Raw genomic sequence first — 27948 nt, forward strand, 5'->3', positions numbered from 1 at the left:
ACTATGTTGCTGTCATGCAAGAATAGTCTCCACCAGGAATTATAAATGTATCGGAGTAAAAAGTACATACATTTTTTTAGAAAATGTAACGTTAGCTAGGAATGTAGCTAGTTAAGTAAAAATAAAAGTTGTTAGAAATATAAATACTCAAGTAAGTACAGATACCCCTGCCCCTGTAAAAAGAAAAGTATTTGTAGGCTACTTACTTTGTATTTCTGTTCTTGCCCAGTCTAAATAAATGTTAAATAAAAATGTAAAGGCAAAATTACTACAATTCCCATGAGCGCTCTGGTGTCTCTTCTGCCAGACGCTTCAACCAATGTCGATGTAGCCTGCATGTCACATGGACTTGTTTGTTCACGAAATTTGAAATATCTCTTACTCTCGGACCAAATACATGTTTTTGAAACAGATGTTGAACTGCATGACATCGATTTATCAGACTATAGACTAGCAAACGATTTATTTACTAACATAAGACGGTAGGTGCTGTTTTGATGTATTGGAAATACGACATTTGTCCAAACGACCTACGTAGCTAGCCAGATGCATTTTATTGTGTGTTGTGCCAGCTAACGCGTTAGCTAGATTGCTGCTAGCTAGCTAACATTTTTAAAACTGCCACAAATACATTACCAACTAAAATAAGGATTGGGCTAAAGTTAGCTAGCTAACCAACAATGTAAATGAATTCTGATATGTTAGCTAGTTACGTTCATAATACATGCTAGTCAGTCAAAACTAGCTAGTTAATGTTAACGTAGCTTTATTAGATAGAGAAGCTAGCTAAAAACTAACGTTATATCACACTGTTTTTCATAAGTTTTCAATTTCTGATTTCCCTATGAAGGACGACTAACGTTAACCAACTAAGACATCTGCACTCTGGGCCCTAGCGACCTGTCCTTGTCCCGTGAGGAGTATGGATTCCCATGCCAACAGTGGTAACTCGGCTTTCTTATCCTTATTTCTTGTTAACTATGTCATTTATTCCATTGCTATTCACATTGTCAACTGTTTAACGTTATGGTCCATGAGTATGACACCCAAGTTTGGGCCGTCGAGTTCACTTGGGTTGACAAAGTCGCATATGATTGTGACATAACTAGGTTTGTTAGACCTTCAAGAAAATCACTGAGAAATCGTCACCCCAAGTGAGCCGACCAACCCCCATGGCTCATGTACTATTAGTAGCGAGACAAAAACTGTCCTTCCTATCAAAGGATTTTATATTTTGATGCATTGTTTGTTTACATTTCCTTGTTCCTTTACCACAAGAATTCTTCTCATTGGCCGAAGAGAAGTTTGATTTTGACATTTCACTGTCACCTGCCAGGTTGGTGTCATAGATATCTTTGATTTCCATTTCTTTGGTTTGTATGTATTTCTCTCTTGAATGCATTGCCACTGAACTCACAATCTGTCTTTGTATTTGATACTACCATTGTCTATACATTTTACTTGGGAAATGTTACATCACTTACATATGAAAAATAACATTGTAAAATCAATCCCCCTTGTTTAAAGCTCAAGAGGAGATGAAGACGATGACGAGGTCTTTGTGGGTCCGATCTGTCACAAGGAGAGGTGTATCTCCGTCGGTCTGGAGACCATTGTCAAGGAAAACGTCAACAGTTGGCCTTCAGTGGGTGAGGGGCCCAGCTGGAGTCCTTTGGCTGTGGACAAGTTTGAGGAAATCTGCACGGAAGCCAACCTATTAGCCAGTCAACTAGTAGTTAACCAGCAGCACCCTGATGTAGGGGTAACCAATGGTACACTCGCATTGAGTAAAGAAGAACCGAAAGAAGACTTTGTGCAGGATGCTGGGGCCAAACTGGGCATGTTCAGAAAGCCAGTTGATGCTGTGCTAAGCCCTATCAAAAGGGAGACCTTCTGTGTGCAGGACAGTCCATTGAAGCAGCTCCCACCTGCAATTCAGCAGCGGCTGTTAAGGGATGGTGGGGGTTCTAACTCCACTAAGAGCAGTGTTGGCACTTCCAGCCCTGTGAGAGCAGGGACTACGACTCGGACAAAGATGGTGCGCCGAGGCAGGGTGGGGCTGGCCTGCAACACCGGGGTGCTCCCTAGCAAACAACAACCAGCAGCCAGAGGAGCGACCGCAATGACAGCCCTGCAGACAGCCAAGACCAGACCGGCGCCTGCTGAGAGGACCACCATGCTGGCTCCTCCAAGCAAAGTATGGGCTCTTAGAAGATATCTAGCCACATGGACCATACAGAATGATCGAGGCTAAGGTCAAATCAGTACCGGAGAAAGTTTTCTCAACTCATGTAGTCTGTTTCTTTCAGGGTAACTTGGGGCTGAGGCGTAGCCCAGGTAGTCGTAACTCCAGCAGAGCAGCCTCCTGCGAGGACCTTCTCTCTGACACGGCCAGCATAGCCTCCGACATCAGCGACACCTCCCTCAACTCCAGTCTGCAGGGGAAGAGGACCCTCGTACCCCCTAGCAAGGTAACCCAGAGGAATTTGCTGATATAATCAGACACTGACATTTTAAACAGAATTCTTCATTCATATATATATTATGAGACTTCAGATCAGGTGGTAAAATATGTGAATACCCTCTGATAAAATGGCAGGTGTTGAAACATGAATGTCCTTGTTCTATTCAGAGTGGGATGCGGGCTCCGTCAACGGTCAAAGCCCCCCCTCAGACCAGGAGAGTGACTGACCGGAGGAGAAACACGTCTTCCTCCTCTTCCTCAGTGTCCAGCTTCAACTCCAGTCTGTCTGTGTCACCCACAGGGAAAGGTGAGGCCCTGTGTAGAGCTTCAGTGTATTTTCAAGGTGCTGTCTACAGTTCAACCATTTCAAAGATGTGAAGTGTATGGAAAGTGCAATGCAAATATCTGACCTGTCTCTGATTTTAGTTAAACTCAGCACGTCCCTCAACTCCAGCGTCAGTGGCCCTAATGGCCGCCTGCCCGCTGGCAAGAGCCGACTCACCAATCCTGTTGTGAGTGCCACCAAGACCTACAGGTCTACCCTCATCAGCCGAGCTCCGGAGCTGCCCTCTTCCACCACAGTAGCACGCCGTGTCATCTCAGACCCGGGAAGGAAGCTCTCTGAGCAAGACCGGTTTAAAATGGTTCAGTCCACCCCTTTGAAGAGAGTTGAACCGGCGGCCACAACCACCCCCTTGCACCAGACCCCAGCAAAGATGAGCATGGAGAGAATGTCCTCTGTGCCCAACATCCCCACCTCATCTTCAGCGAAGACGAAGAGCGTCGTCAAGGGCAACCCCAAACTCAAGGTGTTCATTGCTCCAACCCCTACTAGTCAGTTCAAGAGGAGGTTGGAAGGTGAGGACTGGTCAACTGTTGGCTAACTATGAGCAGCTACTACTGATCACTGGCTTGTCTTACTTCATGTTTCTGAATAGAAAGGCTCATAATTGTTTGCTTGCAAAAATGTAAACGTATTTATTTGTGTCTTCCCTTCAAAGCTGTTTCATCCCCTGATGCCCCTCGTATCATGAAGCCAAAGAGATTGATGTCTGCTTGCAGTGTGGAAAGGTACTGTAACTAGGATTTTTTTTAAAATTTTGTCCTAAGCATCTGGAGTCGGAAATTGTACACCATTGAAGATTATTAGAATGCAGAAGATGTTAGTCATCCTAATCACACCATTAGCATTGAATATGCCCCCCCCTTCTATCCTTCAGTCTCCCCCACAAACTAGAACTTCCAGTTCCAGAGCTGTTCCAGACGCCCCCTGCTGGGGGGAACAAGGCAGTGCAGCCCAAGATGAGACGCCCCTCTGCCCTTCCCACCCCTGTGAACCGGAGGATCTCTGGTATCCCCATGCTCACCCCGAATAGCATTTCACGGCCAGGCAGGCCCTCCCTGAGTATGGCCATCCTGCCAGCCTCTATCCAGAGGGCCAGCTACTGGAGGTGAGAAAGCAGCTGCCACACTAGGACCACCACACTGGACTCTGTCTAAAAGGGCCAAGATAATAGTCTTGCCATAAGTGACAATGAACCAGTGTTAGGGTAAGGTGTTGTGATGTAATAAAAATAGGTGTATTATCAGCTAGTTTGTGATAACATGGCTTTTTAAAAATGTTCTCCAGTCCCGCCCAGGTGAAAGGGAGCCACCAAGAGGACGTGGCAGCAGCACCAGAAGAGGAGACCGTCCAGCCCTTTTCCCTGGAGGACGAGCCAGAGGTGCAGCCCCCCATACCTGCTACAGTCCCCCATCCAGTGGAGCAGGAGGTATGTCAGGACGACCCAGAACCAGGAGTGGACCAGGCGTCTCCTCCGACTAACAGGGAAAACAACCACTCTGAGCCGAATGAAGAATCCAAGGTGCTTGAGAACACTGAAAAGCTGCTAGAGCAGCCTCAATGCAATTTGATGAAGACCCAGGATGTTAATGAGGTAATGTCTTGATATGTGGAAGTAGTTGATATGTTGTCTTGTTTCAGCTTGCATAACTTATTTGTCTTTGGTTGAATGATATTTGTATGTTCTGGGTTGTTTCTTGTCCAATAGGTTTTTCTGGTAGATGCCCCGGCACCTGTGTTGAGGCCATATGAGAAACTCCTAATTGACCTCTCCAGCACTCCTGTCCTGATCAGAACAGCCTCTGTGAAGCCCTCTGGTGGTCAGGTGAGAGAATGCACTCCATACATTATGATGACTGACTCAAATTATTTAAAAATTCCTATTGAGAAAGGCAGTGCCATGATACCCAGTTGACTCATCACATATGTTGTTAGGATTCATGACCACACTGATTTCTGGTAATTGTATGTGCATTTTTTTCCCATTTACAGCTGATTGACCTGAGCTCGCCCCTGATCAAATGGAGTCCAGAAGTCAAGGACCATGCCTTAAATGATGCACCCCTGATCAACTTATCCTTTTGATTAATAATATCGCAATAGAGCTAGATTCCAGTATTTCCTCTACATGTATATTGATTCCAATAGCCTTCCTGCTGACGTTTGTGCCTGTACCATTCACAAATGACATTTATAATGAGAAAACTAGCTGCTGATGATCAAGGGTTTAAGAAAAGAAAAGATTGTGTTTTAAGTCGAGACTGTTAGTATACATACTATGTAAGTCACCAATCTGATTTCTTTTTAAGAATGGTACTGTACCTTTTTATTTTTGTTTGTTACCGTCTTGCAGCTCTGTGTGATTCTTTTAAAATCTCTAATAAATGTTCTTCATTTAACTTATTGTGATGCTGAGTCTTGCATGTAAATTAATGCAGGTCTGGTATTAGGGCCAGAGAGCTGACCTGTGCTCATTGCCTCGGAGACAGTCTACTCCACTATTGGCTGGGCACCCAGAAGTTTGACTTTGACTGAAGGAACAACTCCTGCCCACAGACAGATTTTGCTGTGCCTTCATAAATAAGATATCATCCACTACATATACAAAAGTATGCAGACACCTCTTCAAATTAGTAGATTCGGCTAGTTCAGCCACACCCTTGCTGACGGGTGTATAAAATTGAGAACACAGCCATGCAATCTCCATAGAAAAACATTGGAAGTAGAATGGCCTTACTGAATAGCTCAGTGACTTAATGTGGCACCGTCATAGGATGCCACCTTTCCAACAAGTCAGTTTGTCAAATTTCTGCCATGCTAGAGCTGCCCCGGTCAACTGTAATTGCTGTTATTGTGAAATGGAAACGTCTAGGATCAACAGCTACTGCAGACTGCTGTAGTGCGTAAGAATCGTCTGGCTCGGTTGCAACACTGACTACCGAGTTCCAAACTGCCTTTGGAAGCAATGTCAGCACAAGAACTGTTCATCAGGAGCTTCATGAAAGGGGTTTCCATGGCCGAGCAGCCACACACAAGCCTAAGATCATCATGCGCAATGCCAAGCATTGGCTGGAGTGGTGTAAAGCTGGCCTCCATTGGACTGTCCAGTAGTGGAAACGGGTTCGCTGGAGTGATGAATCACAATTCACTATCTGGCAGTCCGACTGACAAATCTGGGTTTGGCGGATGCCAGGAGAAGACTACCTGCCCAAATGTATAGTGACAACTGTAAAGTTTGGTGGAGATGGAATAATGGTCTGGGGCTGTTTTTCATGGTTCGGTCTAAGCCCCTTAGTTCCAGGGAAGGGAAATCTTAACACTACAACGACATTCCTAGATGATTCTGTGCTTTCAACTTAATTTTTTTATTTCAACTTTATTTAACCAGGTAGGCCAGTTGAGAGCAAGTTCTCATTTACAACTGTGACCTGGCCAAGATAAAACAAAGCAGTGTGACAAAAACAACACAGAGTTACACATGGGATAAACAAACGTACAGTCAATAATACAGTAGAAAATCTGTATACAGTGGGTGCAAATAAAGTAAGGAGGTAAGGCAATAAATAGGCTGTAGTGGCGAAGTAATTACAATTTATCAATTAACACGAGTGCTAGATGTGCAGATGAGGATGTGCAAGTACAAATACTGGTGTGCAAAAGAGCTGAAAATAAATAATATATATGGGGATGAGGTAGGTAATTGGTTGGATGGGCTATTTACAAATGGGCTGTGTACAGCTGCAGGGATCGGTAAGCTGCTCTGACAGCCGATGCTTGATGTTAGTGAGGGAGATATGTCTTCAACTTCATTGATTTTTGCAATTCGTTCCAGTCATTGACAGCAGAGAACTGGAAGGAAAAGCGGCCAAAGGAGGTGTTGGCTTTGGGGATAACCAGTGAAATATACCTGCTGGAGCGTGTGCTACTGGTGGGTGTTGGTTTGGTGACCAGTGAGCTGAGATAAGGCAGAGCTTTACCTAGCAAAGACTTATAGATGGCCTGGAGCCAGTGGGTTTGGCAACGAATATGTAGCGAGGACCAGCCAACGAGAGCATACAGATCGCAATGGTGCAGTATATGGGGCTTTGGTGACAAAACGGATGGCACTGTGATAGACTGCATCCAATTTGCTGAGTAGAGTGTTGGAGGCTATTTTGTAAATGACATCGCCAAAGTCAAGGATTGGCAGGATAGTCAGTTTTACGAGGGTATGTTTGGCAGCATGAGTGAAGGATGCTTTGTTGCGAAATAGGAAGCAAATTCTAGATTTTATTTTGGATTGGAGATGCTTAATATGAGTCTGGAAGGAGAGTTTACAGTCTAGCCGAACACCTAGGTATTTATAGTTGTCCACATATTCTAAGTCAGAACCGTCCAGAGTAGTGATGCTACTTTGTGGCAGCAGTTTGGGGAAGGCCCTTTTCTTTTTCAGCATGATAATGCCCCCATGCACAAAGTGAGGTTCATACAGAAATGGTTTGTCGAGATCGGTGTAGAAGAACTTGACTGGCCTGCATAGAGCCCTAACCACAACCCCATCAAACACCTTTGAGATGAATTGGAACGCCGACTGCGAGCCAGGCCTAATCACCCAACATCAGTGCCCAACCTCACTAATTATTTTGTGGATGAATGGAAGCAAGTCCCTGCAGCAATGATCCAACATCCACATACAGTACTTTTGGTTATGTAGTGTACTTGGTATAGGTGTCAAATGTGAGATAAGATGCTGATGTTTTGTATCCTTGGACATTTAGTAGAGCATCTTATGATGTTCTACCTGTATGTACCAAGAAATATAAAATTCCGATGCATTTTAGAAATGCCAAACATTTGATATATAAAATTAGATCATTTGTAGTAGACAGAGAATTTAGGCAAGTCTGGTTATCAGTCTCTGTAACATTCCACTCCCTGTACTCTGTGTCCTGCGCCAAAGACATGGGCAAATGACGCACAGTACAAGGAGTTGAATGTAATATCTAAATTATGACTGGCAACCAGGCTAACTTTAGGCCACATGATAGTAGATGCTTCCTATAGCAGGATTCCCCAACTGGCAGCCTGCGGGTGGTTTATTTGGCCCTCCAAGTTTTCTGACCAATTAATAAAAAAAAAGAAGAAATGTTGGACATAAAATACTGTAAAAACACCAGGAAATCAGCTCCAAGTAATTTTAATTTAGGAAATCTGTTCCCAAGTATTCCCACGTATAATAGAGACTTGTGATTGTATACAAATGCAAGCAAGGTTTGAAATGAATATGTTTTAGTCAAATAATAGATCTGTTTGGGCTTCAGCCCCCCGACCATCCTCTCAAGAAAAGAATCATCCTGCAGCCGAAACTAGATTACCCCTGGCCTATAGGAAAGTATGTCCACTAGGTGACATCATTTAATCAATCTTCAATTGTCTGTGAATTTCTTTATGATTTTTTTAATACGTTATACAATGAGGACAGTTTTAAAATGTGAATGTAATTTTGCAAACCTAAGTCAGACGTCGCAGAAAAACCATATGCCTGTACAAATAGGAGGTTTTTAGAGATCATTACCCACATCACTTCATAGTACATTGTGATCGGCTGCTGAGATTTGGGAATCAGCGTTTGACTGACAAACAGTTTGACTGACAAACAGTGCAAGTAGTCCAATTCTGATCTTTATTCCACTAAATTATCTTTTAACCAACCACATCAGATCTTTTTTAATCAATGATCTGTTTCAGAGCAGATCGGTCAAAATACCAATTATTGAACAAAAATATAATTTGGTTGCCTGTGTAAACGCAGCCTAGAGTTGGGGAGCAGGGTGGCTTTCAGATGTGGGGCGGTGAGAGAGTGCACAGATGATCGATATACTGACAAGACACATGTCTCTCTGCCCTAACAATGGGCGGTCTGCCCTAACTGTGGGCGGTCTGGTCTCCGCCTATACTTTCTTTGGATTGGTGGATAGATCTCACTACTGTAATCTAGTTGTGTATATTCAATGACGGTTGTTGAAGTCAACCGCCGGAATTCAACGGAGATGCTATGCTATTAGCCTCAAATCATGAATATGCATAGCCATCTCGAGACAACTCCGATATAGTGTTTTTTGTCAAATTTGGCGGTGTGTAACGTGTCCTACTTATATCAATACACTAGTAACAACCTAAGCGTTATGAAACTTATATTTTATCAATAAACCTCACATAGCAAATATGCCATACATTTTTTGTTATCCATCTCGAGACAACTCCGATACTGAGTGTTTTTTGTTATAGTTGGCGGGATGTAATGCATAGCAAATAAGCCATACATTTTGTGTTTACCAAATTCGACACCCATTTACTGCCATACAGAAACTTGCTTGGAGGGCAAAACAACGAGAAAAAAACACCTGCTGGAGGGGGACCGATTTTCCTCTGAGTTGGGCCTCTCTTGTTCTGTGGAGAGTGAGACCAGTTCGAACTATTTCATGGGCGCGCTGTGCTCTGCTCCGATCCTCGCAACATTCTAACTCACCATGGAACGGGATTGGACGGCGAGGACCCGGAAAAAAGGTGTTCAGTGGATTTTATAGATGTTCTTGACAGATTCGGTGGATGCCATGCGTTTTAAACCATGGCATTACAAATGCTTTGGCCGTGGATATGTTTTCTATCACACGTTCCAGTAAATGCATGTTTTGATGTACACGTTTCGGATACTCTGCAGCCTGGAGTAGTGCTCGGAAATGTATCTCTTGGACGGGGTTGGATCTATCAAATAGACAGGACTTTAACTCCTAAATACGTGAGACACATTTTCAATATCGAGAGACAACACGGAATTGTATATTTCTCAGGAAAAGTTAATTGTGCGCTGTTGCAGAAGAACCCTGCGCCGCTTTATGTTCAGATCAAATCAAGTACCTCGGATAACTTTATTTTAATTCACTTCAATACTTTTGTGCACGGACAGAATTGTTTCATTAAATATAGGAGAAAGATAAACGAAGGTAAGCCCAAGATTTACATGAACATTCTCTCAAAAGTAGAGCCATATCCATGCGTCTCAAATAGTATTTTGCTTTTGAACATTTATGAACATTTACCACTTTTTACTCGAAAACCTCACTCTTACCTTTCGTTATGTAAGGGAGGGAACTGGCAAGTAGTTTTTCACAACGGGAGTGTTTTGCCAAACTGTCTGCAACCCAATGAGCGAAACGAGTTGGATTTATTCTGCAGTGTGCAACATCTTTGGAATTACACCACTGTTCGGGTGAAAGTGCGATTTAATTCTCTTCATAGTCATGCCATGTTTACAGACGGGGATTTGGGTAGACTGGGTTCATGGACCAAACGTAAAAAAAGAAATGTGAATACCGCTCCCCAGTTTCAACTGCCCAACTATCAGGTGTCTGTCCCGGAGAATGAACCGGCGGGAACTCGCGTAATTACGCTCAAAGCACTGGATACCGACGATGATGATGCTGGTGAAGTAGAATATGATATTGAAGCTCTGTTCGATAGCAGATCCAATGATTATTTCAAAATCAATTTGCAGACCGGCAGCATAATAACGTTGCAGCCTTTGGACAGGGAGGTCAAGGACACGCATATCTTCAAAGTTATTGCTACAGACAATGGCACCCCTAAGAGGTCGGCCACTGCTTACCTCACTGTCACTATAAGTGACACTAATGATCATGGGCCTGTGTTTGAGCAGACAGAGTACAGGGTCAGCATTAGGGAAAATGTGGAGATAGGTTTTGAAGTGTTGACTATAAGGGCCACAGATGGGGATGCCCCATCAAATGCCAACATGATCTATAAGATTGTGAATGAGGGGGAAGATAATGCTGGTTTTGAAATCGATTCTAGAAATGGACTAGTCAAGATTAGGGTTCGGCCTGACAGAGAAACCTTGACCCAGTATCAACTGATAGTGGAGGCTAATGACCAGGGTAAAGACCCAGGCCCCCGCAGTGCCACGGCTACAGTGTATATCTCTGTGGAGGATGAGAATGATAATTACCCCCAGTTCAGTGAGAATAGGTATGTAGTCCAGGTGCTTGAGAGCGTGGCAGTGAACACCAAAGTGGCCCAGGTGAAGGCTACAGACAAAGACGAGGGCAACAATGCAAAAGTCCACTACAGCATCATCAGTGGCAACGTGAAGGGCCAGTTCTACATCCATTCTCCTACAGGTGTCATTGACATAATCAACCCTCTAGATTATGAGATGATCAGGGAATATAATTTGAGAATAAAGGCACAGGATGGGGGAAGACCACCTCTGATTAATGGCACAGGGATGGTTGTAGTGCAAGTTGTGGATGTCAACGATAATGCCCCTATGTTTGTTAGCACACCCTTTCAAGCCACATTATTGGAAAATGTGGCCGTTGGTTGTTCTGTGATCCATATTCAGGCTATTGATGCAGACTCCGGTGACAACTCTCATTTGGAGTACAGATTAACAGCTATGGCGCCAGGCTTCCCCTTCATCATCAACAACAGCACAGGGTGGATTACAGTTAGTGTAGAACTGGACAGGGAGACCACTGACTTTTACACGTTTGGCGTTGAAGCAGTTGATCATGGGGTCCCTGTCATGTCTTCCTCGGCCAGCGTCAGTGTGACGGTGCTCGACGTGAACGACAACGTTCCCACTTTCACTCAGAGGTTCTATAGCCTTAAGATGAATGAGGATGCTTTGGTAGGTACGAGCGTGCTAGCACTCTCTGCCATAGATCGGGACGCCAACAGTGTGGTAACATACCAGATTTCCAGCGGCAACACGCGGAACAGGTTCGCCATCACCAGTCAGACTGCAGGGGCAGTCATCACCCTAGCACTGCCACTGGACTACAAACAGGAGCGCCAGTATGTCCTGACGGTGACCGCCTCAGATGGCACGCGTTACGACACAGCACAGGTCTTTATCAACGTCACTGATGCCAACACCCACCAGCCCGTGTTCCAGAGCGCCAACTACCAGGTGATGATCGGCGAGGACCGGCCTGTGGGCTCCACCGTGGTGGTGATCAGTGCCACGGACGAGGACACGGGGGAGAACGCACGCATCAGCTATGTTATGGAGGACAACGTGCCACAGTTCAAGATCAACCCTGACACAGGTGCCATAACCACACAGATAGAAATCGACTATGAGGATCAGGCCTCCTACACGCTAGCTATCATTGCCCGCGACAACGGCATCCCCCAGAAATCTGACACCACATATGTGGAGATCATCGTTCTGGATGCTAACGATAACGCGCCACAGTTCCTCAGAGACATATACCAGGGGACAGTGTTTGAGGATGCACCCGTGTATACCAGCATCCTCCAGATTTCTGCATCTGACAGGGACTCAGCGTCCAATGGGAGACTTAGTTACACTTTCCAGGGTGGGGATGATGGAGCGGGTGACTTCTTCATTGAGCCGTACTCTGGCATTATTAGAACAGCCAGGAAACTTGACAGGGAGAATGTGCCTGTGTACAATCTGAAGGCCTTTGCTGTGGATAAGGGGTTTCCGCCTCTTAAGGCATCCATGGACGTCCAAGTGTCCGTCCTGGACATCAACGACAATGCTCCTGTGTTTGAAAAGGACGAACTGTACGTCTATGTGGTGGAGAACAGTCCTGTGGGTTCCATTGTAGCCCGCATCACTGCTACAGATCCTGACGAGGGAACCAATGCGCAAATCCTGTTCCAAATCGTGGAAGGAAACATCCCAGAGGTCTTCCAACTAGACATCTTCAATGGGGATCTTATCGCTCTCACTGATTTAGACTACGAGTCCAAGATTGAGTACACCATCATTGTCCAGGCGACCTCTGCACCGTTAGTCAGCCGCACCATTGTGCACATCCACCTGCTGGACGTCAACGATAATGACCCTGTCCTACGCGACTTTGAGATCATCTTTAACAACTACGTCACCAACAGGTCCAACAGCTTTCCGGCTGGGGTGATCGGGAAGGTTCCTGCCCAGGACCCGGATGTGTCAGATAACCTCCACTACAATTTTGTGGAGGGCAACGAGCTGAGTCTACTAATCCTGAACAAGGACAACGGGGACTTGAGGCTGAGCAGAGACCTGGACAACAACCGGCCCCTTGAGGCCACCATGAAGATATCAGTCACAGGTAATTAAACTGTGTTCATTTAAATGCAATAGCTCTCCATATGCATGGCAGATATTTTCTATTTTGTCTGTCCCTTCCACCTCCTCTCTTCATTCTGCCATGTTGTTTAATTTTCTTGCTCATGTCTTGCAATGTGACCTCTACTAATTCTGCTAGTTGTAAATCTGTTTTATCGCTGGTACTTGTCTCTACTTTGAAAGGGAGTCTGTCACATATCTACTATGGTTAGATTGGTGCTTGTGCCTAAATCACCACATTACTCATTACGGGCTGGTTATCTGCTAAAAGATCCACAAAATGTTGTCCAACGGTATTGTTGCCATGACAACTACACCGTTTGTTCCCTTTGAGGTTCCTGAGGGGTTCTTTGTCTGGGGTTCTTTGTTCATGCCATGAAATGCTACACTGTTAAAAAAAATACGGTACACTACAGGCAACTAGTTGCAGTGAAAGTACGGTAAACACAAGTTACTGAATTTTGTGCCAACTGTCAGTGGAAGTGTTGCACCAGTTTAAGTGGTTGATGGTTATGTTGGATGCAGTCTATCACAGTGCCATCCGCTTTGTTACTAAAGCCCCTTATAACACCTACCACTGCGACCTGTATTCTCTAGTCGGCTGGCCCTCGCTACATATTTGTCACCAGACTCACTGGCTCCAGGTCATCTATAAGTCGATGCTAGGTAAAGCTCCGCCTTATTGCAGCTTACTGGTCACGATAACAACACCCACCCATAGCAGGTATGTTTCACTGGCCATCCCCAAAGCCAACACATCCTTTGGCCGCCTTTCCTTCCAGTTCTCTGCTGCCAATGACTGGAATGAATTGCAAAAATCGCTGAAGCTGGAGACTTATATTTCCCTCACTAACTTTAAACATCAGCTATCTGAGCAGCTAACCGATCGCTGCAGCTGTACATAGTCCATCTGTAAATAGCCCACCCAATCTACCTACCTCCTCCCCATATTGTTTTTATGGACTTTTCTTCTCTTTTGCACACCAGTAGTTCTACTTGCACATCATCATCTGCTCATCTGTCACTCCAGTATTAATTTGCTAAATTGTAACTACTTCGCTACTATGGCCTATTTATTGCCTTACCTCCTCACGCCATTTGCACACACTGTATGTAGAGTTTCTTTTTTTTCTATTGTGTTATTGACGGTACGCTTGTTTATTCCATGTGTAACTCTGCGTTGTTGTTTGTGTCGCACTGCTTTGCTTTATCTTGGCCTGGTCGCAGTTGTAAATGAGAACTTGTTCTCAACTAGCCTACCTGGTTAAATAAAGGTTAAATAAAAATAAAATAAAATGTTGTCAACGGTTGAGCACATTATCAGTTCTGCAATCTTTGCAAGGGCATGTGATAATAAAGAGCTGGAATATTAACAGGTTACTGTGCATTTCACAGTCATTTAATGGCAGTTAGTTGTCTGGAAGTTGCTGTGAATATTGCGTTACCTAACTGGCAACTAGCTGTCAGTAAGTTATTGTAAAATTCTCAGTAACTTAATTGCTAGTAACTTACTTGCAACTTACTTGCAACTTTCCCTTAACTATACTGATTACAAGATAGCTTAACTAAGTATTCTTTGTGGTGAGCACACTTGGGCCTCAACCTCTTGGTTGACAGCAAACTGACCTTCCTACCACACCATCAGGTCAGTGAGTGTGACAGAGACCAGCCACAGTAAGTTACTGTGAATTTTACAATAACTACTTGCAGCAAGCTGACAGTAAGTTATTGAAAAATACTTCCAGGTGACCAACTGCAGTTAAGTTACTGGAAAATACACAGTAACCTTTTAACAGTGCAGCTCTTGATTGTCACAAGCTTTTACAACAATGATAGAACTGGGAGTGGACAAATTATGTGCTCAACCTCCATCAACACAACGATAAAACCACTTAAACTAGCACAACACTTCCACTAACGGTTGGCAAAAATACAAAATGTTTTACCATGCTCCCAAAGGTGCCAAGGAGCCCCCGCCAGCACATTGCACTCACCTACATTTAAAAGTACAGTAATGATTGTACCTTATAGTGAATATAATTGCTTGACATTTTTTTTAACATTATTCTAGATTTTGCACACATGTACCCTTAAAAGTTCCGAACAGGACCATGGGAGTACGTAACAGTGTGTGCCACAAGCAAATCGGAAGTATCCTTTAAGTATAACGGTTGAACCTGTCATTGTTTCTACCTGGAATCAGAAGGTTCTTCATGAGAGGGTTCTAAATGGAACTCTAAAGGGTCCCCCTACAGGGATAAATTACAGGGTTCTACACGGCACCCACAAGAATTCCCCCATAGGGACAAATGACAGAATGTCTATTAGTTCTAATATTCTAACAATCTCTGTCATACCCATGAACCAGGTGGTGTAGCAGGAATGTCAGGTCGCTGGTAACCGAGAGGTTGTGAGTTCAAATCCCGGAGTGAGATTAACTCCTAAGTAAGCAGAATACAGCAGCATGCTGTTCCTTACAGCAATAATACCTTAATCCAGCTCTAAAAATACAGTAACTTTTGTATATTTACTGTATTTCGACTGCAATAAGTAGCCGGGAAAGGTTTTACAGTGTAATGAAGAACCCTCTGGTTCTATCAGTGTAATGGAGAACCATACAGATGTTTATATTATGGGTTATTCTGATATAAAAAGGTTCTCCACAGTCTAAAAAAAGGGTTCCCCTACAGCATTTTCCCAACTCCAGTCCTCCAGTACCCCCAACAGCACACATTTTTTTTTGTAGTCCCTGACAAACTCACCTGATTCAACTCATTGAGGACTTGATTATTAGTTGACATGTTGAATCAGGTGTGCTTGTCCAGGGCTTCAACAAAAATGTACTGTTGGGGGTACTCGAGGACTGGAGTTGGGAAACACTACCCTTCAGGGAAAAAATTAAGAACCCTTTTTTGGTACTAACTAGCGCCTTTTTTGAGGGTGTATGGCCTGACTTGACGTATTCAACATTAGTGATCAGTGCTATGCTTGTAGCAGAAATAGCGACAGCATTGCATGAAGTTGTCAAAATTCTATAGTGTCTGGGTATCCCTTTGCAAGACCATCCTCAGGCAATGTGCTCTTTAATCTAATGTTATCTGAAATCATGTGACAGTAGTTACCATGGTATTGACTGTGCGTCTTCCAGAGAAAGGGTTTTCTTGAAGTAGTTCACAGTAGTTTCCATTATCCATTTGGTCATCTATACTCAATTTCAGCAACTTGTTTATTGTTATTCCTGAGAGTCACATGCTATTTATTAGCCAAGCTTGTTGTATTGGTACAAGAAGAACTAAGGAGGGACTTTTTCAAAGTTGATGCACTTGTCACCACATTTCTGTTGAGACAAGCAGACTTTAAAGTCAAACCATTTCATGATAAGACACATTCAAACCAGCATCACAAGTAATAGAAATGCATAGAAAATATTTGAACTAATTTCAGCTAACCAGACGTTCATTTGAGGCCTTCATTCCAAGCGTACTCCCTACACAAGCTTTGCCCCAAGCTCTGGCTTGCATATTCATTATAAAACAATGATTGATTAGGCCTATGTGTCAGGAAGAAATTCCTCGTAACTTATGATTCCTAGTGCGTCTCATACGCACGCCAGTCTAAGATCAGAGCATGCTGCAACTAGCCCACTCTTGGGTTAATTTGAGTGTCTGGGCAGAGTATCAGTATATGTCTTCATTTTTTTCTTTCTCTCAGAAACATACACAAACATAATCACCATCTTTCATTTCGAGATCTGTGTCTCCGTTAGTACGAGTCTTGCTGCTACTAGATACAAACCAACACCGCTGCTACTAGATACAAACCAACACTGCTGCTACTAAATACAAACCAACACTGCTGCTACTAGATACAAACCAACACTGCTGCTACTAGATACAAACCAACACTGCTGCTACTAGATACAAACCAACACTGCTGCTACTAGATACAAACCAACACTGCTGCTACTAGATACAAACCAACACTGCTGCTACTAGATACAAACCAACACTGCTGCTACTAGATACAAACCAACACTGCTGCTACTAGATACAAACCAACACTGCTGCTACTAGATACAAACCAATACTGCTGCTACTAGATACAAACCAACACTGCTGCTACTAGATACAAACCAACACTGCTGCTACTAGATACAAACCAACACTGCTGCTACTAGATACAAACCAACACTGCTGCTACTAGATACAAACCAACACTGCTGCTACTAGATACAAACCAACACTGCTGCTTCTAGATATAAACTAACATGTCTTTCAATTTTTTGCTCATGTACTCCATTCTGTTCAAACAATTCTAAACAGAGTTATCTTGAATCTCTGGGCATTGCTTCTCTACCCTTGAGATTTGAATTAGCGTCCATGCCTAGCCCAGAATATTGGCAGGTCGTAGTGTCTGCGCTCACTGGACTTCTATCAGACCCAGTTCCCCCTTACTAATTCAATTTGGAGAAATTACCAACAGCATGTTCTGCTGCTTATGCCATGTCCTAATGCAAACCAATGGCCTTAATTTCTTACAGTGGGTTTGACAACGTTGAGGCATATAGGGAACCAGGCAAATACATTTTCCAGAGTTTGTCACGCGAACCCCATGTTCACTTTGAAACAAATGTAGCTTTTTCCTGATCATGTTTTGTCTTGCGATTTGTTTTGGGAAAGGGACTGTTGAGATTGTAGCATCTTCGGTGAGGGAAACATCAAGGGTTCTTGCAGTGCCTCAGAGTACTCATAAAAAAACTGTGTTGTTCATTCTTTGCACTTTTGGTTGAATTGTGCTTATCTTGCTGTGGAGTTTAATATTGGGTCGTTCCATATGAAACTCAAACATTTGAGTTGACGCGTTTTTAGATAACTGGCGTTTAAGGTAAAAAAATAAAATAAATCAGTTATTATAATTATTTTTTTAAATCAAGACATTTTTACATATTTTGACAACCCTGTTTGTAATCTTTCAAATTATATGACACCCAAACATTTATATTTTTCAGTGAGGAAGACATGGATATCTCATGGTAGGGTGGAGTCATGCAAAATGGGTCAACTTCTACCACTTCTACCATGGGCAAACATGTATGGAAGGTTTAGTTCAAATCAAAAGTCAGAAAGGGATTGAAATCATATGGAACAACCCTATTACAGTAATACCATAGCCTTGGAGATACAAGATGGCCAGCAATTCAGGACTCAAACTCAGACTGGGTTGGGTTCATTTTGGCCACTCTACAGAAGACGTTAGTATACGTTAGAATATCACCTGATTTTACTCATGTCACCTCAAGGGAAAGTTTGGGAGGACAGCGTTCGGCAGCACATTTCTCCTCAGTGTCTTCACAGTGAGTGTCAAATGAAATGTAGTAAGTACCATAGCGAATGATCAATGATGAATGTGTTCCTGTTGAAACATTTGTTCCCAGTGGAGATTTATGATTTCCTTAATCTCTATTGACAATCTCTTCAGGCGATCCAATGACGAAAAGCAGGTAATGACATATCCACGTAATTTGTCATGCTCTCCCTGTTATGTGAACAATGGTTACATGTACTGGTCAACAAAAGCATGTCTGTTTGGAATGTACAGATGTCAGCACTTAAAGGTACAACTTCATGAAAGGTAATTTTGTGGGTGTCATATTGTACATCTTTATGTTGGAATGTACTTCATTTGATGTCAACAGCCCAGTGATTGAATTATATTTTATGCTCCTCAAGAACAATGTCTCCATGTACTGTATTCACACCCTGCATGCAATCTAGGGATGGGGGAGGGATCGATACAATAGAGTATTGCGATATTAATTTTGACTATATTATACCGATTCTATGACTTGAAGTATCGATCCTCAAAAAAAGAAAAAGTATATTTTTGCTAGTTAGTTACCATTAGCTAGCACTAGTCTGCTGTACCAGTGCCAAAACTCTGGTATTTCTCCTTCTACAGCTTTGCCTCAATCTTCTTTTTAAATGGTGAGCCAAAATCACCATTTAAAAAGAAGATTGAGGCAAAGCTGTAGAATTTTATTTTCTGACTGATCAAAAGTCTTTATTATGGCTCTCGCTTGTCCCTTTGCAGCAGACATGGTGAGCAATACTTTTGGAACATCGGGCAATTCAGGCGGATGTTAGAGGGACTTTTGTTTTACTGAAGAATGTATTTGTTCCATATAATTGTGTTTTGATTGTATTGTTTTGTGTTTGCTTTTCATGTATTGTGTAATTGATGTGTATATACTGTATATATATGTGTAGTGTAATTGTTGTTCATGCAGGTCTAAACCATGGTCTCAGCATGACTACCTGCTTAAATAAAGGTAAAAAGAATAATAAATTGAATCACAACAAAATCACAGTATCAAATTGCAATACAGAATCGTGATACATATCGTATTAATACCGTATCATGAGGTCCCTTTCAATTCTCAGCCCTAATGCAAACCACATTTTCTGATAAGACAATAAAGAGAAATGGTTTACATTGACGGTAGGCCTATATCATAAAGCATAGGCTATATTACACATACATATACATCATATATATCAGACAAGGGGTCTGAATACTTTCGGAAAGTATTCAGACCCCTTGACTTTTTCCATATTTTGTTAGGTTACAGCCTTATTCTAAAATTGATTTAATTGTTTTTTTCCCTCATCAAACTACACACAATAACCTATTATGAAAAAGCAAAAACAAGTTTTTAGAATTTTTTGCTAATTTATAAAAAACAGAAATACAGTACATTTACATAAGTATTCAGACCCTTTAATCAGTACTTTGTTGAAGCCCCTTGGGCAGCAATTACAGCCTTGAGTCTTTTGGGGTATGACTCTACAAGTTTGGCACACCTGTACTTGGAGAGTTTCTCTCATTCTTCTCTGCAGATCCTATTAAGCTCTGTCAGGTTGGATGGGGAGCATCGCTGCACAGCTATTTCCAGGTCTCCAGAGATGTTCGATTAGGTCAAGTCCGGGTCTCTGACTGGCCCACTCAAGGACATTCAGAGACTTGTCCCAAAGCCACTCCTGCGTTTCTCTTGGCTGTGTGCTTAGGGTCGTTGTCTTGTTGGAAGGTGAACCTTCACCCCAATCAGTCGATCCTGATTAATCTCTCAGTCCCTGCCGCTGAAAAACACCCCCACAGCATGATGCTACCACCACCATGCTTCACAGTAGGGATGGGGCCAGGTTTCCTCCAAACATGACTCTTGGCATTCAGGCAAAAGAGTTGAATCTTGGTTCTATCAAACCAGAGAATCTTGGTTCTCATGGTCTGAGAGTCTTTAGGTGCCTTTTTGGCAAACTCCAAGCAGGCTGTCATGTGCCTTTTACTGAGGAGTGACTTCCATCTCGCAACTCTACCATAAAGGCCTGATTGGTGGAGTGCTGCAGAGATGGTTGTCCTTCTGGAAGGTTCTCCCATCTCTACAGAGGAACTCAAGAGATCTGTCAGAGTGACCATCGGGTACTTGGTCACCTCCCTGACCAAAGCCCTTCTCCCCCGATTGCTCAGTTTGGCTGGGCGGCCAGCTCTAGAAAGAGTCTTGGTGGCTCCAAACTTCTTCCATTTAAGAATGATGGAGGCCACTGTGTTCTTGCGGACCTTCAATGCTACATTATTATTTTGGTACCCTTCCCAGGATCTGTGCCTCGACACAATCCTGTCTCAGCGCTCTACGGAAATTTCTTTCGAACTCATGACTTGGTTTTCGCTCTGACATACACTGTCAACTGTGGGACCTTATATAGACAGGTGTGTGCCTTTCCAAATCATGTCCATTCAATTGAATTTACCACAGGTGGACTCCAATCAAGTTGTAGAAACATCTCAAGGATGATCAATGGAAACAGGATGCACCTAAGCTCAATTTAATTTAGAGTCTCATAGCAAAGGGTCAGATTTTTTTTTTTTATACATTTGCAAAAATGTCTAAAAACCTGTTTTCACATTGTCATTATGGGGTATTGTGTGTAGTTTGCTGAGGATTATTTTTATTTAATCCATTTTAGAATAAGTCTGTAACGTAACAAAATGTGGAAAAAGTCAAGGGGTCTGAATACTTTCCAAATGCACTGTATATATATGTGTGTGTATATATATATAGATATATATAGATATATGTGTGTGTGTATTGGCATTGTTGAATACTTGTTGAATACCAGAAATACAGTGTAGACATTTTTTATGGAATATTTACATAGGCCCATTATCAGCAACCATCACTCCTGTGTTCAAATGGCACGTTGTGTTAGCTAATCCAAGTTGATCATTTTAAAAGGCTAATTGATCATTAGAAAACCCTTTTGCAATTATGTCAGCACAGCTGAAAACTGTTGTCCTGATTAAAGAAGCAATAAAACTGGCCTTCTTTAGACTAGTTGAGTATCTGGAGCATCAGCATTTGTGGGTTCGATTACAGGCTCAAAATGGCCAGAAACAAGGAACTCTCTTCTGAAACTCGTCAGTCTATTCTTGGTCTGAGAAATGAAGGCTATTCCATGCCAGAAATTGCCAAGAAACTGAAGATCTGGTACAACGCTGTGTACTACTCCCTTCACAGAACAGCGTAAACGGGCTCTAACCAGAATAGAAATAGGAGTGGGAGGCCCTGGTGCACAACTGTGCAAGAATACCAATACATTAGAGTGTCTAGTTTGAGAAACAGATGGCTCACAAGTCCTCAACTGGCAGCTTCATTAAATAGTACCCCCAAACACCAGTCTCAACGTCAACAGTGAAGAGGCGACTCCGGGATGTTGGCCTTCTAGGCAGAGTTGCAAAGAAAAAGCCATATCTCAGACTGGCCAATAAAAATAAAACATTAAGATGTGCAAAAGAACACAGACACTGGACAGAGGAACTCTGCCTAGAATGCCAGCATCCCGGAGTCGACTCTTCACGATTGACGTTGAGACTGGTGTTTTGCGGGTACTATTTAATGAATCTGTCATTTGAGGACTTCAAATACAGATTCAACCACAACGACCAGTGAGGTTTTCCAGTGTCTTGCAAAGAAGGCAACCTATTGGTAGATGGGTCAAAATGAAAAGCAGACATTGAATATCCCTTTGAGCATGGTGAAGATATTAATTACACTTTGGATGGTGTATCAGTACACCCAGTTACTATAAAGATACAGGCATCCTTCCTAACTCAGTTGCTGGAAGGAAACCGCTCAGGGATTTCATCATGAGGTCAATGGCGACTTTAAAGCAGTTACAGAGTTGAGTGGCTGTGATAGGAGAAAAAATGTTGTTGATCCATTTACAGTTATTTACTCCACAATACTAACCTAAATGATAGAGTGAAAAGAAGGAAGCCTGTACAAAATAAAACTATTCAAAACATGCATCCTGTTTGCAACAAGGCACTGAAGTAATACTGCAAAAATTGTGGCAAAGCAATTCACTTTTTGTCCTGAATACACAGTGTTGTGTTTGGGGCAAATCCAATACAACACATTACTGAGTTCCACTCTCCATATTTTCAAACATAGTTGTGGCTGCTTCATGTTATGGGTATGCTTGTAATCATTAAGGACTGGGGAGTTTTTCATGATAAAAAATAAACGGAATGGAGCTAAACACAGGCAAAATCCTAGAGGAAAACCTGGTTCAGTCTGATTTCCACCAGACAATGGGAGATGAATTCACCTTTCAGGACAATAATCTAAAACACAAGGCCAAATCTACACTGAAGTTGCTTACCAAGAAGACAGTGAATGATCCTGAGTGGCTGAGTTACAGTTTTAACTTAAATCTACTTGAAAATCTATGGCAAGACATGAAAATGGTTGTCTAGCAATGATCAGCAACCTTTTTGATAGAGATTGAATAATTTTTTAATGAAAGCTCTTAGAGACTTGCCCAGAAAGGCTCACAGCTGTAATCACTGCCAAAAGTGCTTCCACAAAGAATTTACTTATGTAAATGAGAAATTTCTGTATTTCATTCTTAATAAATTTGCAAACATTTTTAAAAACATGTTTTCACTTTATCATTATGGGGTATGTAGATGGATGAGAGAAAAAAATATTTAATCAATTTTAAATTCAGGCTATGAATACTTTTTGAAGGCACTGTACGCTCATCATATACCTTTTTTATTTTTGTACTTATAATACATTCTGTTTGCAGTCACAATATGTACTGTATTTAGAGCTTTCTGAGCTTTCTGAGCTGTCAGTGCTTTCTCTATGTAGCTATAATGACGTTTAAATGTGTAATACATCCTGAATTATATACATGCTTGACTTGGGCAGGAGCTCACCGGAACTGTGTTCCGGCAACTCAAATGTTCTACTGCTTCAGTTCCTGCACCTCTTAGAAAATATGGGCTTAAAGTTATTATAGAGTTCCCGAGTGGCGCAGCTATCTAAGGCACTGCATCTCAGTACCAGAGGCATCACTACAGACCCTGGTTCAGCCCTGGCTGCATCACAACCGGCTGTGACCGGGAGCCCTATAGGGCATTGCACAATTGGACCAGTGTCATCTGGGTTAGGGTTTGGCTGAGGTAGGCTGTCATTGTAAATAAGAATTTGTTCTTAACTGACTTGCCTAGTTAAATAAAGGTTAAACATCCATTTGAGATTTTACATTAAGGACTGTTTTCTTCCCTTGGACATCATTGCACGCGAGATAGAACAGCAGAATATATACTGCAATTATTTTTCCCACTCTGCCAAAGGCTCCTCCCACTCTGCCAGAGGCTCCTCCCACTCTGCCAGAGGCTCCTCTACTCTTACTTACTGACTGACTTTATTGTCCCCATGGGGAAATTTTGTTGCAGTGTCATGTACACATTTAAAGTGGCGTTTAAACACAAAACAAAATTGACAATACAACTTTCATAACAGTTACATACCAATAAAACCTTTTTTTTTTTAAAGACTACCCTGCTGGCCTTACTGAGTCGATAGGAACATTAGCCCGAGCTATTTAGGAGGGATATCACACCTGGCACAAATGATTGTCTACTCTGTTTCAACAACAAAACAAAAGCAATGAATATGCTGGGATGAACAGTGGTGCTGTTTCCTCTAATGTGCATTTGATCTCAATGTTCAACTTGAAAGCTGTTTCGGGTTGGAGGGATTGTAGTTGATGAAAGGTGAGGGCCAATGTAAGGGGCCGATGTGTCACTTCCCAAACCAGAAAAACTTTCATGATAATCCTCCAAAGCTTTCGCTAAGCCCACAAAATTTTCTCAGATCACTCGCCCTTTACAATTCAGGATTTTCCCAAGTTCTCTTAAATGCATTCCCATTCCCTGGGAAAAAGGCCTACCTTATTTGAGCAAGTTTGATCAAAGTCTTACCCTTTCGTTTGAGTGAATGGTACTACTGGATAGCAGCACACACTCCTCTCAGCTTGGCACTTAATTTCCGTGGATACTAGACTAAGCACATAGGAATGATGACATCATCGTGACTTAAAGTGCTTCAAGTCCTGACGGATGGTGATTAGGGGAGAATCTGAATTGCATTTCCTTGATTCTTCACGTCCTCTCTCCTCGCCTCCTTCTCAAAACCTATTGGATGAGATGGTCAGCGGGGAGGGACTTTTTGACTTTCTCATCCAATGGGTTTTGAGAAAGAGGTGAGGAGAGAGGACGTGAGGAATCAAGGAAATGCAATTGAGATTTTTCCATAGGATGTGTGACGATGGGGTTGGACTCTTCAACTGATGTCATTCAGTAGTTAATGTCTTGAGCTATCCCGTGAAGTCATATTACAGCTCGTGTTGACTTTAGCATGCCAATTGTCAGTGACTTTTCAGTCAGATCCTTTAATGGTAGTATGAATCCCAGTAGCCCATGTACTTTTTGGATAACAGGAATAGGTTTTGGGGCTTGGGGCGGCAGGTAGCCTAGTGGTTAGAGCGTTGGACTAGTAACCAAAAGGTTGCAAGATCAAATCCCTGAGCTGACAAGGTAAAAATCTGTTGTTCCACCCCTGAACAAGGCAGTTAACCCACTGTTCCTAGGCCGTCATTGAAAATAAGAATTTGTTCTTAACTGACTTGCCTAGACAAATAAAATTTAAAATAAATTAGGCTGTCAAGTTGGCCACTGTTTAATTTGTTTACTACTACACACAGCACTGATGTTTTGGGCCATTTTTTGTCCTTACTTGGGGTTGGACTCTAACTTTAGGATGTGATTCACCTTATATGTATGACATTTTTTTATTTTCAACTTATAAGACAACCTTTTTTTGTTACTGTAGTTAATGGCCCGCTTTCAACTCTTTCGGCTACCCCCAGTTCAAGTAATGGTTAACCTGGCCGTCCCTCCTAAAGAGACTGTGAGGGAGGGTTCTTTCTCCCTCTACACCCAAAGTGATTCAGCCCTGGAGAAAGGGGCAAAGAGGGGGTAATTCAGAGGCTGAGAGGCTTTGGCAATTTGTGGGGTGTCACCATAGCAACCGGAAGCATTTTTGCTCCTTGGGACATTATTGGGGAGGGGTGGGGGTTCTAGAACGGGTCCCTTTTTGGGGAGTTACAGAGAGGGGGACCTCTCGGCCCCATTAGAAGCAGGGCATTGGGGAGCTATTGTTCCCATGCAGATTTCTGTCACGCTCACACAAAGCTGTTTGTGGGACAGCGACTCGGAGGAAAGACAAAACCGCTGAAAGAAGGGATTAGTTTTTTTCTCTTCATGTCTGGGGCTGTCAGACAAGGATCAGACAGTGGGCCTGTCAAAACAGGGATTTCTTCCAACTAGCTCACATTTGATCATATAAGCTATTTCACACTGGGCTTCTAAGCAAAAGTTCCGCTTTTTTTGTGTGAGATGCTGAACAGCGTTGGTTCTAGGTTGGCTGTTATATTTTGTATTTTGAGTTGGTTGCTTTTTCAGTTAGCTGCTAACTATATAGTTTCTGTGCAAAATAAGCATTCTGCGTTTTGTTTCACTGTTCATCATGAAGCTGCAATTTATTGACAGCATTGATTCAGAGTTTGTTGGGAAATTATATTTGTTGAGTGTCAAGGCATTGGTTGGTTTTTTTATTTGAGTTGCACATATTGTTCCCCTTTTCCTCAGCTACCCACTCACCAGAGAGGAGCTTTATTTTCAAATGGAATAAAGGGTTGCTGCGGGATACAAAAGGAATTGTTGAAATCGGAGACAGAAAGCATGAGTTCTGTGATGGTATTTTCTCTGAGATTACACAAATACACTGGGGCCAATAGGGGCCAATAGGGCATCAGCCACTGCTAGTACTAAGCTCTCTCTAACCTCTGAATTGTGGGAAACAATGGTTTATTACAGAACATTTTGATTGAACATTTTGAAGAGAAAAACAAGGCAATCTGTTTAACAATTGCATTTCTGACATTCCAGAGTTAATGAATGCTGTTATTTCACCTCAGATATAGACCAGAGAAAAATAGAATGCCGACACAGTTAACACCCACTCACCCCTCAGCGTTTTTGGTAAAAGTTAAATTCCCTTTCAGTTGTGGAAATCCCGAAGCATTCTATTCAATTTATGGTCATTTGTCATAATGGTAAGTCAGCTATCACTATTAGAATGACAGTGTAGTGATTTATGTGTTGAACACCTACAGTAGCGGGCAAGTTATACAGTGTACATGCAAACCTAGTCATTTGTAGCAATATGTCTGGATTCTTGACACCTGGCAGGGTTCCACTGAAAGTGGAGGAGTGCACTGAAATCCATTCCAAATTTGAAATCCTTTCTCATTGATGCAAATTTGAAAACCTTTCTCATTGATGCAAATTTGAAATCCCATATGGTTATTTGCACTTTAAATTCCCCCAAAATGCCACCGTCATAAGTACTGTAGATCTAGGCTATACTATTAAAACGATGCTAGTTAGTAGCCATTAGGCCTAATTCTGTTTTCTATATCTCTTCCTCATCACTTTACTTCCATATAGGCTTAGTGTTTCTATTCACCCAGGTCCCTGTCTGCAGTAGCATCTCCTTATGGCACTGTTGAACAGACATGCCCATAAACTAAAATACCATGGTTAGTTGAGGACCACCCCATGCTATTCTCTCCTGGTGTTTTATACCTTTGCCATGATCAAAGCCTCAATGTTCCCCACCGATGTTGTTTAGAACCAGAGTCGGATGAATGGGGACAAGCTCAGTCCCTTCCCTCCCTCCACTCCACTTTCTCTCCTCTCTGTGTTCTATCTCCCCCCACCACTCTCTTTTCCCTCTCTCCCTTTAACATGTTTTAAAAATGTTTATTTCACCTTTATTTAACCAGGTAGGCTAGTTGAGAACAAGTTATCATTTGCAACTGCGACCTGGCCAAGATGAAGCAAAGCAGTTCAACACATTCAACAACACAGAGTTACTTTTTTTTTTTTCCATTTTCCACTCCTTTCTTTCCCCATCATCCTTCTTCTCCCCCTCTTTTGTCTCAGGTCTTTCTTTCCCCATCATCCTTCTTCTCCCCCTCTTTTGTCTCAGGTCTGAATGAAAAGCAGTCGACTTGAACTGGCCGACTTCCATTGTGAGCCTCATCCATTCCTGAGTGCCTATAAGATCCTTATCATGAGCTTTATGGCACAACATGGACACGTTTACTGCTACAGGCTTCATGAATGAACCTGGCGGTGCCTCACTCCGCTTTGATGGCATTCCTCTGGGGTTGTGTTGGGGCGGGTATGACCGTATAATGTCTGTATTGTGGCAGTAGAATGCGGCCCAAACGCGTGTAAGGGAAAGTAATAGAGTAACTTCCAGTCGCATGTCAGGCAAATGAATAGACCTACTCCTAAGTTAGCCATCTTCAGTCAAAGCTGATAGTTTTGTTTCCAGGAAATGGCTAAATGCGTGTTAGAGCTGTGATGAAGGCCATGCGGCCGAAAGGTTGGCACAAAATAAGAACGTGCAAGCTCAGTGTGCGCAAGCTTCTTTTCACTGAACTACAGTATGTTTTAATGTCACATGCAAAGTACGGTGAAATGCCTTTCTTCTAAGCTCTACACCCAACAATGCAG

At 42.5% G+C, this 27948-nt stretch overlaps 2 protein-coding genes across 5 annotated transcripts in view; both read left to right on the forward strand.

Moving 5' to 3' along the window:
• The first annotated feature begins 328 nt into the window (after window positions 1-328).
• On the forward strand, window positions 329-5206 carry gtse1 (G-2 and S-phase expressed 1). Its single transcript, XM_029751594.1, has 12 exons — window positions 329-482; window positions 851-944; window positions 1279-1336; window positions 1528-2197; window positions 2310-2471; window positions 2633-2771; window positions 2891-3322; window positions 3466-3535; window positions 3685-3915; window positions 4095-4401; window positions 4516-4632; window positions 4800-5206. Exons 2-12 carry the CDS (start codon window positions 923-925, stop codon window positions 4890-4892), a joined length of 2301 nt encoding a protein of 766 aa, XP_029607454.1. The 5' UTR covers window positions 329-482; window positions 851-922; the 3' UTR covers window positions 4893-5206.
• Window positions 5207-8744: 3538 nt separating this feature from the next.
• Window positions 8745-27948, forward strand: part of LOC115192766 (cadherin EGF LAG seven-pass G-type receptor 1) — a 90458-nt gene continuing 71254 nt past the window's right edge. For 3 of the 4 annotated variants that reach the window (XM_029751595.1, XM_029751596.1, XM_029751597.1), the window contains exon 1: window positions 8746-12934. In XM_029751595.1, coding sequence (XP_029607455.1) covers window positions 9415-12934 — 3520 coding nt within the window. In that variant the 5' untranslated portion in view covers window positions 8746-9414. Of the gene's footprint in view, window positions 12935-27948 lie in introns of all 4 variants that reach the window. The other variant, XM_029751598.1, reaches the window with a different exon arrangement.

This window comes from Salmo trutta, chromosome 4 (genome assembly GCF_901001165.1).
Source record: "Salmo trutta chromosome 4, fSalTru1.1, whole genome shotgun sequence".
In the NCBI taxonomy this organism is placed as follows: Eukaryota; Metazoa; Chordata; class Actinopteri; order Salmoniformes; family Salmonidae; genus Salmo; species Salmo trutta.

What these genes read in the sequence shown, in the direction of transcription:
- gtse1 (XM_029751594.1), top strand. Translation starts at nt 923, where the DNA reads ATGGATTCCCATGCCAACAGTG. An exon ending in GTTCAAGAGGAGGTTGGAAG is followed by an intron (nt 3,323 to 3,465) that starts GTGAGGACTGGT and finishes TTCCCTTCAAAG; the next exon opens with CTGTTTCATCCCCTGATGCC. An exon ending in CAGAGGGCCAGCTACTGGAG is followed by an intron (nt 3,916 to 4,094) that starts GTGAGAAAGCAG and finishes AATGTTCTCCAG; the next exon opens with TCCCGCCCAGGTGAAAGGGA.